Raw genomic sequence first — 16,303 nt, forward strand, 5'->3', positions numbered from 1 at the left:
GACAGAGGACCCATGGGTCAAGGGATGCAGGTCTCTGGCCCTGGCAGGGAAGGGCTGAGATGGGCAAAAGGGGGCACCTGAGGCCTGGCAGGAGGTGGGGGGGCTGGATTCACTTTAAATCCCATTCTTAACACAGGTCTGGGGGGGCCGTCAAGGCAACTCGTTAGAACTACAAGGGATCTCAGAGGACGCTGCGCACAGTCTCTCACAGAGGTGTCCTGAGAAAGGGTCACCCGGCCTCTTGGGGACACATGCACTGTGAGATCATCAGTCACACTGGTGAGGGTCACCCCCGTCACAGCTGCCATTTACAGAGGACTTCCTTTGAGCCACTCACTTACACTGGCATGCGTTCTCTAGTTTCTTCCCTTCTTTGCTTTCCCTCTCTCTCCTTAGGATGTAAGCCTGGCTCACTCCCATCCCCAAACCCTCAGTGGCCACAGGGGAGGGGGGGACAGGGGCTCAATCTGAGCCCTCAATCCATCCACTCTGTCTACAGGGACTATGGAGGGTCAAGCCCCAGTGCAGAGCTCACTGCACATGCTCAATAAACATTGAATGAATGAATCATCAAGTGAATCTCCAGGGACACCAGCCCCCCTGGTTCCGGTTAACAGAATGGTGGCCTGCCCCAGCCACTCAGGGCCACTGGGCAGGTCACTGGGCCCTCCCTGAGGACACCTCAGGACTCACCAACCTGCACGGTGACAGACATGCAGGAAAGCATAAGCCACAGAAACAGGGTGGCCCCGTGAACCCCCAGCCTGCCAGGGCAGAACACTGGGACTGGACAAGTCATCGTATGTCCCGGCACCTCCAGGACCCTGTCCATCTACGTCCTCCTGGCAGTGCTGACTGCAGGCACAGCCCCTGGGACAGCCACCCAGCAGGAGGGGACACAGGATACCCCCTGCTCTTCCGAGGAAAGGCAAGACCGCCACTTGGGCACGGAGGCTGGAAAGGGCCTGAGAAATCACTGATGACGTTCCCACCATGCCCACTTATCAGCGACAGAACCAAGGCTCGAAGAGGTGGAGAAATGGGTCCAAGATGACACAGCTGGTAGGTGGTGAGGAGGGACTTGGATGCCCCGAACCACAATCTGCCACCTCAGTCTCCCAATCGGGGCAATGGGGAGTTGGACCAGATGGTCTCTAAGGTGTCTTAGACCTGAAAGGATTTCAGGCGGAGCCAAAAGCTCATCTCTGCTGGGCATCTTCTTCACCCCACTCCCCTTCCGTCCTCCCCAGCCCAGGACTCTATCTGCCCCAATCAAGGAACAGGGAAGGGAAGGGTCAGTGCTCCTGTCTCGGCACATGAGGGGGGATGTGCGGGGGGAGGTGAGGGGCTGAGGGGTGGATTGGGAGCAAACGGCGCCTGCCCACCCTGCCCATCCACACCTCCGGGCCGCCCAAATGCCACGGGAAGTTCACCCAGAGTTTATAAACCTCCTTTGTCACAGAGCCCTGCATGGAGCCATCAATCAGCCCTTAATGTACCCGTGTCACTTTCCAGAGGAAAGCCGCCCTGCCAGTAGCCAGTGGCGCTTCCTCTCTCACCCGCTTGACGAGGATTTCATCTAATTGGTCCACGTTAAATCACTCCCAGGAATGCAACGTCCAATTACCGTGGCAGCGGCCGTGGCTGGCTGGTGGGGAGGACGTGCGGGGCCCTCCCCGGCGGAGGCAGGAGAGTCCATGGGGGGCCTCCCTGGCTCAGGGCCCAGAGGCCTCTGGGAAACATGGAGGACCCAGAGAGGAGCCTGCTGGAGGGGGAGGGGGGCTGGGGGGAGGAATGTCAGGGATGAGAGGGAGAGGCAGGCCAGGAAGAATGGAGGATGCCAGTCACCTGGCTCTCCGACCCTCTCTATCCCTGGATGCCCAGGGGGCCAGGCGTCTCTCCCAGCTCCACCCACCTCATGGACACAGGCTGGGTCCTGCCTTCTATGACTCTTCCCCTCATAGGAACAGAGATCCAGGGGGCTGCCATAAGCCTTGCTCAGTACTGCCTGGCACTGACCCCCAAGTGGGACGGCTGGGGGCACAGGCCATTCGGGGACCATAGCTGTGCTCACCACGCTTCCCCCTGCACATGTTTCTCCAAACCCATCAAGCTTGCTACGGGCTGGTTCGGATGCTGTGCCCTGCTTCATCTTCCTGGTGACCTCCTGGTTGTCCTTCCGGTCCCAGATCGAGGGACCAGACCAAGATGCCCTCTCAAACTCCCTTGGGCAGGACAGGTAAGCTGTCCTTCCTCTGCCGGGCCTTCTGCTGCCCTTAGCACAGACTTCCGAGGCCACCTTGCCATACGGTACCACCCAAATCCACTGGCAGAAGGGCCACTCTGGCCAGCCTGGGAGCTTCATGGGGACTGGGACCACGTTTGTCACCTTTATATCCCTGCCCAATATGCATGGTACATGGTTGGCAATCAACAAATCTCTCCAGAATGAATGAACGAATGACAAACATCACTCGCCTTAATGCACGGCCTCAGGTAATGCACAGGCCAAGCCATACTCCCAAACATGCCGAAGGGCTCTCCTGGTCTGTGACCCTGCTCAGAGGATCTCGTTCTGGTTCCTTCTGATACAACATCTATCAGGGGCCACCTGGGCACATCAGCGCCAGAGCACAAAAAACCAGACAGAGCCTCAGATACACCATCTCCCACATGAAGGGAGCAAACCCAGGCCGAGGGTGCCTGTGCAAGGTACCCGCCAGCCCCAGGACCAGGAATAGGGTCACCCCCATGATCCCAGGGAGCGACTCCCAGCAAACCTCTAGGAGGCTCATCTTGCTGGCCCCTTCAGAAGCCTGGGGGAGAGTGGGATGCCCCGACTTCCGTTCCCACCTCTCCCGACCCCCTCCGGAGACTGCTGCCTGCGTGGCTGGCACGTACCTTGCGCTTCTTGGCGCGTCCCTCAGCCTGCAGGGTCCGGGTGCAGCGCTGCACGCACTCGGAGAAGCTGAGGTTGCTGTGGTCGGCACTGTAGTCGAGATCAGCCAGCCGCGCCAGGGACAGGATGTAGTTACAGGCGATCCTCAGGATGGCCAGTTTGGACAGCTTCTGCCCGTAGGAGTAACACGGCACCTGGGGGTTGAGAAGGCATCAGGAGGGGCTGCCGGGGGCTCTGCACTGAGCACAGCCCAGCAGGGCACCCTGGCCAGGCAAACGGGGCCACTCACAATGATGTCCTGCTGCCCGAGAGGGGACCGCCGGGGAGCAGAGGTGGCCTGTCGAATCCCTTGACCAGTATTCTATTTTCTGTTCAAAGCACCCACTGTTTTCCCGCACGCATCTCAACTCGTCCACTCACAAACTCCGGGAGACATCCACGTTCCCACTGTGTAGGGGAAGAAACTGAGGCTCAGCTCACGCCCACAAGGCAAAAGGAATGAAGCATGTGAGTTCCCACCATGACAGAGCTCTGTCCCCCACCCTCCCTAAGAAGGAGTCTCAGATTTTTCAGCTCTGATACTCCATTCACTCACTCATTCAGCAACCCTTGTTTTGCTGGACACGCAGGGGTCCAACTACAAATAAAAACTTGATTCCTGACTTCAGAGAACTCACACTCAAGAGAGATGTCATAAAAGAGTCAGGTACCCAGGACTCTGGGAACATACAAGAAGGAACGTGCCAGTGCTTAGCTGGGAGGGCTTCCTTTTTCTTTTCTCTTTTTCCTTATGCCCTCTGGACCTGCGGTGCTGCTGGGCATGCAACAGGTGCATCATAAATATTTACAGTCCCAACCAGACTTGACATGCTTGTCAGTGACTCATCGCCAAGCAGACGCTCACTAATTGCACAGGGGTTTGTACGGGGTGAAGAGACAGAGCGTCCAACTTTCGAACACTGTCCGCCAATGTTTGTACCGTGCATGCGAGCAAAAAACAATGAAGACGACAGCTGAGCTCTGAGCTGAGATGTGGAAATGACCCCACAACGTCCATCTGATGGGGGCAAACCGACACAGTCTATACCACTCCTCTGATGTACCGCTCACCCAGCCCCCAGGGCTCCAGTTTCCTTCTCCTCTCTCTGGCATTCCAGATCTAGACCCAGCATCCACCCCTACCACCGACTCTGGTACCCATTAACCCCATCCTGCAGAGTGGGTCGCCCCAGCAGGTCCACTCAACAAGTATTTGGTGAGTATCCCCCATATACCAGGCCCTGTTTTGGGCCAATGGTTCTCAACTGCAGATGATTCTGTCCCTCGGGGGACTGTTGGCAATATCTGCAGACATTCTTAACTGTCAGTATTGGGGAGCAGGGGAGGGAGGATGGTACTGGCCCCTGCTGGATAGAGGCCAGGGACGCTGCTAAACATCCTGCAATGCACAGGGTCCTCTAAGGCCCCCACCGCATGGAACTGCCCGGCCCGACCTGTCACTGGTGCAGAAACTGAGAAAGCATGAATAAGACAGTCACCTCAGATGGGGCCCTAAATGCATCATCCACTTTGTTCTCACTTTGTCCAGGAGCTCTCTCTGACCTTCCCCTCCCAACCCTAAACCAGGGGACAAGGGGAGGAGTGCTGGAGTGGACACCTGCCCTTAACAGTGCTCTAATAGCCCCCCAACTGTCCTTAACTCCTGATTATTGTGACTCATTTAATGGCCAGTCTCCCTGTGAGCTGATGGGGGGAGGCTCACGTCTGCAGGGCCTAGCACAGGTCTTGCACCTAATAGGCCCTCCAAAGGGTTTGTTCAATGAGAGAATGAATGAATAAATGAATGATCTACCTCCATGTTCACCAGGGGGCTCCAGAATGTTTAGAAATGTGTTCAAAACCCTTTCTTCTCTCGGAGGATGAAGATTTAGCTCTTCAGTGTAGAGCTTAAGCACACATACCTTTTAGCCATCTGGGCTCACCTCCTGCTCTATAGCTCTCCCAGGCTAGCAGACCCCGGGGCGACGGACCTCACCTTTCCAAGGGCTGGCTTCCTCTTCATTTGCTAACACGACTGCCCTCACCGCAGCGATAGGCACACTGCATACAGTAAGGCCTGATACAAGTCAGCGAGTCCTTACGATTGGGGCTGCAGAATGTCTCCAAAGAGGGGCTCCAGAGCAGGTTAGACGCAGGACACGTGCCCTGGAGCCAGGACACGATGCCTGTTCATCACGCCCCCCCCACCAGTGGGGGTCCTGAAATGGCACCCACACCAGAGGCAAGGTTTGCTGTCCCCTTTTAAAATCTTCCAGCAGCCAAGGAGTTGACCCTCACCAGACTAGGAAACCAAAGGAGGGGCAGGTTGGTGACAGAGAGAATGCAGACTCCTGTGCAGTACCCCCCCAACTCCCACCCCCCAGTCCTCGCTGTGGCTCCAAACCCATCCAAGAAAAGCCAGCAGAACAATGCACTTTGCCTGTTCCCGACCAGAGTCCAGAGAATCCTGCTTATCAGCCTGAACAAATAAACAAGGTCTGTGGGACAGAAAGGTTCCCGGGAGTCCTGGCATAGGGGAGGGGGGTGTCTCAAGAGCCAGCCCAGCACCTCTGCCTTCTCTGCTCCCAGGAGGGAGTGCCTACCTGCCAGAGGCCCCTGGGCACTGGGCGCAGCTCTGTGACACAGGTCCCTACTGGTGTGTTCACCCAGGGGCCATGCGGGCAGTCACCCAGCTCATTGAGCCCTTGGCCCCTGAACAGATGGGCTTTCCTGCCAGTGGGGACCAGGGATCTCGGGAAGGATCTGCGTGTGGGGATCCAGGGTCATTGCAGGATTACAGAATAACAGATGAGGCCAAGGCCAACCTAGGGGCTCCAGTCCAGGTTCCAGGCCAGTTTTGTCACTCTGTCCCATTGCTTCTATCCAAATCCAGATCTGACAAGGAAACCATCTATCGGGCCCGAGTGGTATATCTGACATTACGGTAGCTATTCACAGGTAATCTGTCCCATTTAAAACCTTCCCCCAAAATAAAGACTCTTATCCCATTCTGCACATGAAGATACAGAGAGGTAGACACTCAGCTAAGACCTGAAGCTAAGCCAGGAGCTTGTCTGTCGAGTACCCAAGGAAGGTTCATGGCCACTGAGCTCCCCAGGCTCCCCCCAGCACAAGTGGCCATATGTAGGACGCCAAGGGCACCTTTTGGGCGGCTCACTCCTTCTCCTTCCCCTCCCCTGGGTGGGAGGTGCTCCTGGGCTCACCTGGTTAATTCCAGATCCTCCTGGTGTCCATGCCCCAGGATGCAGCCCCGTGGCCCCAGAAGCCCAGTTCTGGCCTAGCCCTCACAAAATAAGAGTCTGGCAGCAGGTCCTAGTTCTGGGAAGTGGAGGAAGGGTGGAAAGAGCTGGTCTGAACTGCAGGCACCTGCCAGTGACTTTGGGAGGTGCCTTCGATTCCCTCATCTGGAGAGTGAGAACAACAATACCTGGGTACCCTACGTGATTGTTGGGACCAGGCCACCCCCGGCTGTTTATTGGGATCTACTAAGGGTATTTTTAACACAATGCCTGTATTTATCTTTAAACAGCCCAGTGAGGTAGAAATGATCTCTTCCACTCTACAGAGAAGCATTGGATGCCTTAGCTGGGCTCTTTCCAACTAGCTGGAAGCAACTGCTTGTGGATTTGGATAAGCCTTTACAACCAAAGGTCGGGGGATAGGCAGCCCACCCTTCTGAGCTGGGGATGGAGAGGTCTGGACTGATCATCCCATGGGACTTTAGCCTTTGTGCATGACCAGCCACCCCACCACCTGCAGAGGACCCCCTCAACAGCGCTCTGCTCCCCTAGTCAGAGGACACAGGGCAAAGGAGACAGGACGGTCCCTTGCCTTCGATTCCTAACAGATTGCCCAACTTCTAGGAAAGTAAAAGGACCTGCCTTGTGCTCACCCCATAAGGATTTTTAAGCTTCAGAGGGCCAGGTCTGGGGATTGTGACAAGATCCCATATGCCCCCCAAACATTCCATCCCACCCACCCTAACCAGACTCTCTCCTGGCTCCACTCTTGGCCGTCCACTGTGACCTTAGACAGTCCCATGACCTTAAAGGATCTCAGCTTCCTTACTAACAAAATGATCACCAGAGTCCCCACTACCTGAGAAGGGGATGGCGGGAGGCAAATACAGGAAGCCGCTACAGAGAAACAACGCCAAGAAGCTACCAGCACATGCAGGAAAGTGCTCAAAGCTGTCCCCCACTTTAGATCCTGCCCAGGCTGCCCTCCTGGAAGCCCGTCGGGATCCTGGACCCACAGAGCTCCCAAAGCACTGTGTTCACGGCCCACAGCTGAGCTCCTGATTCTACTGGAAATTCTTCTCTAATCTCTCATGTCAGTGAGGGCTGGCTTCCTGGGGTGAAGCCACTTGGTGCGGAGCTGTTCAAGGTCCTTGTCAAGTTCTACCGAAATAGGTTCTCTAAAATCCCTTCTCTGGGATTCCGGCCCAGAGAACCTGAGGCTGGACCCTGAGAACCGGGGTCTTAGTAGTTACGAGCGGTGGCCCCAGGGCCAGACAGGCCTGGGAAGGTGACCATAGAGACACGCAACAACAGGCTCAGGTAGGGCACTTCCCCCAGTGCAATGAGGCTCAGTAAGGAGTGGATGGAGTCCCCGAGGCAGGCCTGTCCCCATTCCCTGAGGTGCGCCCTGGCTGCTGTGGGGTCATGGCCCCCTGGCATGCTATGGGGTCTGTGACTGAGGGAAGGGTAGGGTTGGGGGCATCATCTCTGTGCCCGCCCACCGTCCATCGTGAGTTCCCTCGGTGAGGATCCCCTGGGAGACTCTGGGGCAACAGAGAAGGGGGCGCAGGCCCAATTTGCTTGGCACCCTCTTCCTGCAGAGGCAGCTCAGCAGGCCCTGAGGGCTCCTCAGTGCCACCTCGGGCCTCTGCCCTGCAAGGCTGCCATTCCTCCGTCAAGGCTGAGGGGCTTCAAATTTTGAGGGGAGAGAGGAAATCTGCGCACACACCAGATGTCCCAGGGTGCTGCCAGGAGGCCAAGGCCAGAACACCGGCCTCTCCCCTCACCCCACCCACACCCAGCAAGGCCAGGCTTTCCTTTCGACACCCTCCCACCTGGCCCTGGAGCAGCCCTGCACATGGGCCAGGCCCAGCTGTGCACACATGGCCTTCACATGAGGCGGCCGGGAGGGCCGTACGCAGCTGGGCTGGTGGCATGTGCTGTGTGGCCTGACCATCTGCCCCGCACACACCCCAGCCCCTCACCAGACCAGAGGGCCTCTCCCCCACCTGCACTTCCTTGGCCAAACAGCTCCCTCCTCCTCCCTTCCCGGTTAAGAGCAGAGTGGGTTGGACCAAACAGAAGGCTTCAGGAGGCTGGTGCTGAGGGCAGACAGCCAGGGGTATTCAAGAGGCTGAGAGAAGAGCTCTTAAAAGCCTGGGCATCGGAGTGACTCACTGACTCCTATTTGAATCCAGGCTCGACAGTGACAGTGGCACCTGCTTTGCAGGCTGTGACTACACCAAGCCAAGGAGGCCCGGCACCCCCACAGCTAGTGAGGTACGCCCAGGAGCCGTGCGCTACAAAACCCACGAGGCCCCACGTGCGCAACCTCGGCCCGACTTAGGTAAGCTTTCTGAACCTCAGCTTCACTTATCTGTGAAATGGGGCGGTGGGGGGGGGGAAGGATAATAATTATACCTATTTCATTAAATGAACTAATACACCTAACATGCCCAGCACAGTGCTTGCCACAAAGCAAGCCTCTGATAAATGGTAGTTCCTATGATTGTTATTAAAATGATTACAGAATGTTTATTTCCACATCTCTCAAGGCCTTGCCTGGCACTGAGGACTCTATAAATGCTCAAGGAATGTTCATTCCTCCTACAGCCCCCATTCCTTTCTTCATTTGCTTTTTGCAAAGAAGCTATGTGGGGGGTAAGCCTTATCTCCATTTTCTAGCTTTAGCAACTGAAGCCCAGAGAAGGAAAGTGAATTTGCATGGTTACGCGGAAAGCTTGCAACAGAGGCACGACTCAAACCCTGGCCTCTGGACTCCTCACCCAGTGCTCTTTTAACTGTACCAGGAAGCTAGCTGCTCAGGGAAACAAAACCCCAGACCAGAGCCACAATCCCAGAACTGATCTCGGTGCTGTGATGGCCAAGCCTTCATTTCAGGCAGAACCATCCTCCTTCTTTTCCCTTCTTTGCCAAGGGCCCATTTCAAACAGTCAAACTTGAGCCTAGATCCAGAGCTACAGGCTGTCTGGATTGGGGTGTGTGAGAGTGCACGTGTGCATGCATGTGCACGCATGCACCTCTTATGTGTGGGGGACAGAGGATTTTCTCCATCGGATGGGTGCTGTTGTGGGTGTGGCCTCAGCCCCTGGCTCTGAGATCACAAGTGCCCTACCTACATTTCCTTCCCTCCCAACAGCAGGCAGATGCCCACTCTGACCTGGCAGCTTTCTGGGGAAGGGACAGAGTGGTTTGAGCGGGGAGGAAACAAACAGGAGCAGGCACCTCTGTGACCATGTATTTGTATGTGCTCTTGGGCATGTGTAATGATCATGTGTATAGGCATATATATGTCACTGCATCTGTCCTTCTTATGTAGAACTTCCCCACAGAAAGCGTGGACGTGAAAGAACAGGATTTAAATAATCTCATCTTGGACTCAGTCATGGGTAGACCAGCTTCCGATCGTTAATAAACATGACAGATACAGATGGCACTGTGGGAAGCATTTGGTCAGGCAGGCATTCCAGAAACTGCTGTCATCTTCCCTAACCCACTAGGTGATCTTGGACCAGTCTCCTTCCTTCTTTCTCCAGGCCTCAGTTTTCTATTCCATTAAATGGGGTAATTCAACCTGACAGGATGTTAAGATCAAGCAAGGTGGAATATTACTGAAGGAAGCAAAAGCCACCGGGTAAATGAGACGTTTAGTTGAGTTGAGTACACAGAGACCATGAATACTTTCTCGGAAATGAAAGAGGCAATCAGAGGGACAAAAGGGGCCCTGAACTGGTAGTCAAAGGACCTAGGTGCCAGCCCTACCCTGCTCCTCACCAGCTGTGATGTCCTGGGCATGTGGCCTCCCCAGTCTTTCCCTAGTTGCAAGGTTTCCCTAGTTGCAAGGTAAGCAGGTGGACAGGCATCTTTCTGCCCAGTCTGTCATCCTTCTATCCTGGGGGTAGGTTGCAAGATGCTCTATGGGTTGCCACCCTCCGTAGGCATTCAGACACAGAGCCGCTGCCCAAGGGTAAGCCTGAATGTTCCACTGGGCCCACTGCTCAGGGTCCCAACTGGTGTGGCTGGCCACATCACTGACCAAGCATCTTACCCAAACCCAAGCAAGACACTTTGACTCAAGTCATAGAGCCTCTTTCCTCCCAGGAGCTCAATTCCCTTCCCATGGATGGACACATGCACCTGTCCACCCCGCCCGCAGAAGGAAGAACAGAGTGGGATCCAAAAAGAAGATCATGTTTTCTAAAACACTCTGTTGTTGGCTAAAGCCCAGAGAGGTTGAGTAACTTTCCTGGAGTCACACAGGAAGTCAGCTGTACAGTAAGCAAAAACCTGACTGTCCAAACCAGTCACATCCACCCCTAATCCTTCCCCGTTCCCTGTGGGGGTGCGGGCAGGGGGCACTTACTACTTTCTTCTTAGATCTCCCTTCTCTCTAAGAAAACCAGAAGTCTAGAACCCTAGGGCAGTCCCAGTCTTGTTTAAAGTGTAATTGCAAAACTGCCCCTCCCTATTACCGGTAATTCTCAGATAAATGTTCTTCTCCATCCCCCTAGAGGACGCTGTCTGGTGAAGGCAACACCCACCAGCCCCAAACTGAGAAGCCCCTGACCCACCCCAGAACAAGGCTCTGCAGATCCCCCAACTAACCAGTCCCCTCAGTAGACCTACCTGCTTCACCATGAGGTGAAGCGCAGCAGCGGAGGGTATCCCCTGAGAAGGCTCTCACCAGCCAATTCCTGAAGCTGCCCTTGGGGAGGGGACGCAGGCTTGTAGCCCAGATCCTTAAGGATACCAGGGGGTTGGATGCAGGGCCCCGAAGCAGCCTGAGTGTAGAGGCATCCCTCCTAGGAGGTAGGGTCTGAAGAGGGGGTGGCAAAACCAGTTCCACCCCTCCGCAGCATCGTAGGCCTCCCAAGACCCAGACCACGCTAAATGCCTGAAGAGGAAGGGTCCCCCCCCCGCCCCCGCTTCCTCGCTGGAGACAGATTCCCACATTCCCTCTCTCCACTCCCCACCGCGCCCAAGGGACTCGGGAAGACAAATACTTGCTGCCATAAAAGTGAACTATGAGGGCTGAAGTCAGACGCGCAGAAGGGTCGCCCCGGGGGCTGGGGGGAGAAGCAGGGCGTGCCTGGGCCAGAGATCTCGAACCTTTGCCCCCACTTTGCAAGCTAAGATCCGTATCAACGCTGTGGCAAAGGGTACTGCCCTAGGAGGGCTCAAACCTGTCTGGACCCTGGGGCCGACCGGGCGGGAACAACTCGCTCCTCACACACACCCTCATCCTCCCTAAAATCTCCCCGCCACTCACCCACCCACTCCAGCAAACGTCCCCGGGCGCAGTGAGGGTGTGCGGCTGGGAGCCGGTACCTGCTTCCTGAGCGCCTCGAAGGCTGCACTGATCGTGTGCACCCGCGTCCGCTCCCTGGCGTTCGCTAGGAGCCTCCGGGTCTGCTGCAGGGCTTTGATCTCCGAGGCAGCGGTGGTCGCTTCGCCCGGCCGTTTCCTAGGCGACGCGGAGGAATCCGGGTGGTTATTGTAAATTACGTGTGAAATTGACGAGTAAGAACTTTCCCCGGGGCGCGCGGGGGGCGCGGGGCGCACGGAAGACTCCGGGGGCGCAGGGGGCGCCGACGGCGTGGGGCGTGCAGGCGGTGCGCACAGCAAGATACGGGGACGGAGGCCGGGCTCCCGGAACGGCTGCGCCTCGGAACCCCCGGGTACTTGGCTCTGGGGCGCCGGAGGCGGCGGTGGCGGCGGTGGCGGTGGCGGTGGCGGCGGCGTGGGGAGTCCCGGCCCCACTGCACCCAGGGCGAAGCCGCGTTTCCGCGCGTCGGAGACCTCCGGCGCCCGGGCGCCCCGGCGCTCCCCGGCCGGGTCCGCGCCCCCACCTGAGGGAACAGCCGGCGCCACCGGGGCTGGCACCGGGGCCGCGACCGGCTGCAGCCTCTGGGTCCTGTCGCGCAGCCCGTTGGTGGCGGTGGCGCCGTGCTCGGGCGCTTCCAAGTCCAATCGGAAAGTTTTATAGCCGTTCGCGCGCCGCGCCGGCTCCTTGCCTTTCCTCTTGAGCTTCTTGAGGCCGTTCAGCTCCTTCACGCACACGGTCTTCCACGGCCCGTCCTCGAGAACCGGGATGTGCTTCATGGCGCGGGCAGCGCGCGAGGCAGGGGCGTGGGGCTGCCCGGGCCGCGCGCCCGCCGCGCTCGCTCTGCACGCCGCGCGCCGGCTCTGCCCGGGCGGCCGCCGCGCTCAGCGCCTGGGAGTCTCGGGCTCTCCCCCTTCTCGCGCCCGCCCTCCTCCCTCCCTTTCTCCCCCTCGCCCGGGGCAGCTGCGCCGCCGGCTCCGCGAAGCCGCCGGGCTGTCCGTTCCCGGAGCGCTCAGAGTGTCATCTGAAGTCGCTGCCGCCTTGCCAGCATTTCTGGAGAACGCCCGCTGCGCTCCATCTGTGTTTGTTTAGCCTCAGTTTACACAGAAGCCCAGTTCGCGAGATCAGTCAGCGCCGCCGCCCCGAGAGGAGGCAGCCCCCGCCGCCGCCGCCGCCGCCTCCCCAGCCCCGGCCGCCCGAGCCGCGAGCGCCTTTAAAGAAACAGGAAGCATTTTTCAAAACAGCTGGGCTGCCGGCCGCCTTCTTTGTCCGCGTCCTCTCTACCTCCCCCCACCCCCACCCCTTCTGTCCAGAACCTGCCTCCTCTGGCTCTCCCTCCCCGCCCCCTCCTCAAGTCCGGGGTGCTTCTCTTTTCCCCCGAGGACCGTCCGCTCCCTGCAGAACTGCCCCAAGCACGTGGCTTCTGGGCCCTTCGGTCCTTCCCCAGATCGGAGCTGGGCCTTCTCTAGCCAGCCTCGCTGACCTCTGAGTGACGCAGCAGCGACCTTCTGCACCCAGCACCTCCCCGTCCCAACTCACCAATCGAGGAAAAAAACAAAACAAAACAAACAAACAAACAAAAAACAAAAACGGAGCGGCGACTTCTGGACTTCTGCGAGGGGGGAAGGGGAGGGGGCCTGGTGGGGGAAAGGAAAGGCCCTGAGTTGCCCAGACCCTCACTCCCACAGCACGGCAACCCCACTCACTCCCTCACTTGCTGGAGCAGGGGGGCCAGGAGTAGAAGGCCTAGGCTATAGGGAAACTGAGGCTCTGAAAGGGAATGCGCTTTCCCACTGTCACACAGGGAGGCACAGAGGCTGGGGAGAGTGGACACGTCCGATTTCGGTAGACCTGGCATCTGTGAGATTCTGAAGGTGCCTCACCCCAGGCCGCCTGCCAAGCCTAGGTTTACTCATCTATGAGATGAGAAGTGTGCAGGGCGTCCTGCCCAAGTCCCAGGCTCGCTGTAAGGAACTAAGCCCCGGGCACGCAGGAGGTACTGGTCAAATGGTGGCTTTGCTTATGAATGTTACTAATAACAGGGGCAGAGTAGCTCCTAGAGGCAGATGTCCTGGGTTCAACCCCAGCTCTGCCACTTACAAACTGAGTGATCCTGAGCAAATCACTGGACCTCTCTGTGCCTCCCTTTCCTCATCTGTGAAAAGGGAGGTAATAATGGAACCTTCCTCTGGAGGTGGCTGTGGAGATTGAGAATATGTGTGCCAGCCCTCAGAGCAGGGCCTGGCACTAAGGGAGAGCTTTGCACGTCCCCACTGGTACTGGCAGGGCGCAGAAGACCACTCCCCCGACCTTCGGTCCTCAGTGCCATCCCACTGGAGACTCTGGAAAGAAGAGGTCAAACTAGGGAGCCCCTACCTGAGGCCCAACTCCCCAAGTCTGCCCCAGAGAACCAGCACAGGGCTTCACCCCTCCCGGTCCTTTCTCTGCAGCAGTTCCTCCTAAAGGCGGTGGCGGGCACGTTAAGCAGTTTGGGAGAAGAAGATGGACCCTCAACCCTGGACTTGGGCTCCGGCATCTGCAACCAGTGGGTCCTTGTCTTTCTGTTTCAGTCCTTCACTCCTGCTCCCAGACCCACCAGACCTGGTGGGGGTTCTCCTGTGAAAATGCAAGAGGATGCAGGGGCCATGGTGGCCTGTGGCACGCAGGGTCCTGGGAGATAGGATGGCAGTCCAGGCGGAAGTTGGGGCAGGAGCATAGAGCTAGGGCCAGGAGCCCAGGATAGACCTTGGCTTTTCAACTTTCGAGCCCCATGACCACAGGCCAGACATTTCATCCCACTGGAGTTCTGTATTCTCCTCCGTCCTTGAGGATATTTCTGTCCAGCCAACCTCTCAGGGTAGTTGGGAAAGTAAAAAGAGATCAGAGATATAAAACGACTTTGACATAGGGCTTCAAAGATACGCTGTGTACACATTCACACTCATGGAGGCATGCAGTTTTCTGACTATAGTAAATCCCAAACCTCATTTTTCCCACCAAGAGGAATCATCATAATGCATGGGCTCCCTGAGGCACAGCCCTCCATGGACACCCAGCATCTTCCCGCACCTTCTCTCTCTCATAAGACCATGGGTGTGCCCCAGAGAGGAGCCCTTGTTCACCTGCTGTCTCCCCACCCAGCCACAGGACCCTAACTCCTTAGCTTTTGCTCACAGGTCTCCCACATCTCCGCTCTGCAGAGCACGCTCTTCCTCACCCTTTGATGACTGGCTCCAGTCTCCCCTCCTCCTGTAAACCTTGGCTGACCACCAGAGCCCCCTGTCGCTCTTGCTGGCCTCTGCACATGCTCGCTCACAAGTCTGGCTGCAATCTATCCTCCACTGAGGACCTGGCTGACCCCCTAGGTTTGTGAGCTCCTGGAAGCCCACAGTCTCCTTCCTCCCTGTCTCCAAGCATTGGTGCTCTGGAGACCTTTGCTGGAGGACAGCCAGCTCTCGTGTCCTTTACATTCTCCAGAACTCAAGCAGAGGCCAAGATCCACGCTTGCCCTCTCCTTGTGCATCTAGTCAGTCAGCAGCAGACATTCGAGGAAAGCCAGCTCCCCACCCCCACCCCAGAGCTGCAGAGGTACTCTCTGAGCCTCAGAGTCCTCACCTGTAAAATGGAGATCATGATATTGTGCCTCCTAAGGCCGGCCCGGGGATTACATGAGGCTGCATGTCCAGCATTGAGCATCGTGATGACGTAGAGTGCGTGGTGGCCTTAGGCATCCCCTGTTAGCACACTGCCTTGGCTCCTTGCATCCCAGCATCTGCCCCAGACTCGGGGTACAGTTGCAGGCTAGGGTATCCATGGCTAGTTGGGGTGGCTCGTGTGGAAGTCTCTGGCAGGACTGAAAATCATCCCTTAAGAGGCCAGGCTGCGCTCCAGGAAAAGCACATATGTTGCCTGAGTTTCGAGGGCTCCACTCGTGCTGCCTGAGCCCCTCACCTTCTTCAGCGAGAGAAGGTCGCTGAAATCCCACGATGTGGGGAGAGGGGAGGGGAATGGATAGGAATGGTCAGCTGTGCTGGGTGGGGGTAGAGCAAGACTCAGAGCTGGCTCCCGTCTCCCAGGACACCCTCCTGCCCCCTCGCCATGCTGCCTCCCCCCTGGTCAGAAGCTGGAGCCCCAGGGGTTGGCATCATACAAGCCTAGGAGGGATCTCTGCTTTGCCACTTACCAGCTGTGTGGCCTCGAGCAGCCCCTTCACCTCTCTGAGACTTAATTCATTATCTGGGCATTATCCCCTTAGTTATAAGATGGAATGCATGTACAAGAACAGGAGGCAAACTGTAAAGGGCCCAAGTGATGTGAAGGGTCCCTGTTAATGCTCCTGATTCTGCCTTCCCTCAGCCTCCTTGGGAAATGGGGGGTGGGGTGGAGAGAGAGAGAGAGAGAGAGACAGAGGAGTGAGACCAGCCAGGCAGCGCCCCCTGGTGGTATGATGCTGCCTGTACCGCTCATCTCCCTACGAGGAACTTGCTCACTTTGAAGCCGGCAGTGGTAGCCCTGTGATGACAGTATTATGGATTTTGTGAATTCATAGAGTTGCCAGGATAAAAAGGCTTTTGAGGCTCAAGGTGGTCTCACCTTCTGCTTGGTATGGCACAACACAGACACCCCAAGAAAACCTATGCCCTACATTAAAAACATCCCCCACTGAATCAACTGTTGGATGTTACCCTGCACGGGCACGCTGGTGCCTTTGGGAGGGTCCACGTCCCCTGGATGGCTGGTCCAAGGAACGAGAATGAAGCT

The 16,303-nt window shown here is 57.2% G+C and overlaps 1 protein-coding gene across 3 annotated transcripts in view; it reads right to left on the reverse strand.

Moving 5' to 3' along the window:
• The window catches only part of ATOH8 (atonal bHLH transcription factor 8), a 31,385-nt gene extending 19,015 nt beyond the window's left edge, over positions 1 to 12,370 (reverse strand). For 2 of the 3 annotated variants that reach the window (XM_032410537.1, XM_032410536.1), the window contains exons 1-2: positions 11,548 to 12,370; positions 2,902 to 3,093 (exon numbers count right to left, since the gene is read on the reverse strand). In XM_032410537.1, coding sequence (XP_032266428.1) covers positions 2,902 to 3,093; positions 11,548 to 12,321 — 966 coding nt within the window. In that variant the 5' untranslated portion in view covers positions 12,322 to 12,370. Of the gene's footprint in view, positions 1 to 2,648; positions 3,094 to 11,547 lie in introns of those variants that run through there. The other variant, XM_032410535.1, reaches the window with a different exon arrangement.
• Between the last annotated feature and the right edge of the window lie 3,933 nt (positions 12,371 to 16,303).

Source organism: Phoca vitulina, unplaced genomic scaffold (assembly GCF_004348235.1).
Source record: "Phoca vitulina isolate PV1807 unplaced genomic scaffold, GSC_HSeal_1.0 scaffold12, whole genome shotgun sequence".
Classification (NCBI taxonomy): Eukaryota; Metazoa; Chordata; class Mammalia; order Carnivora; family Phocidae; genus Phoca; species Phoca vitulina.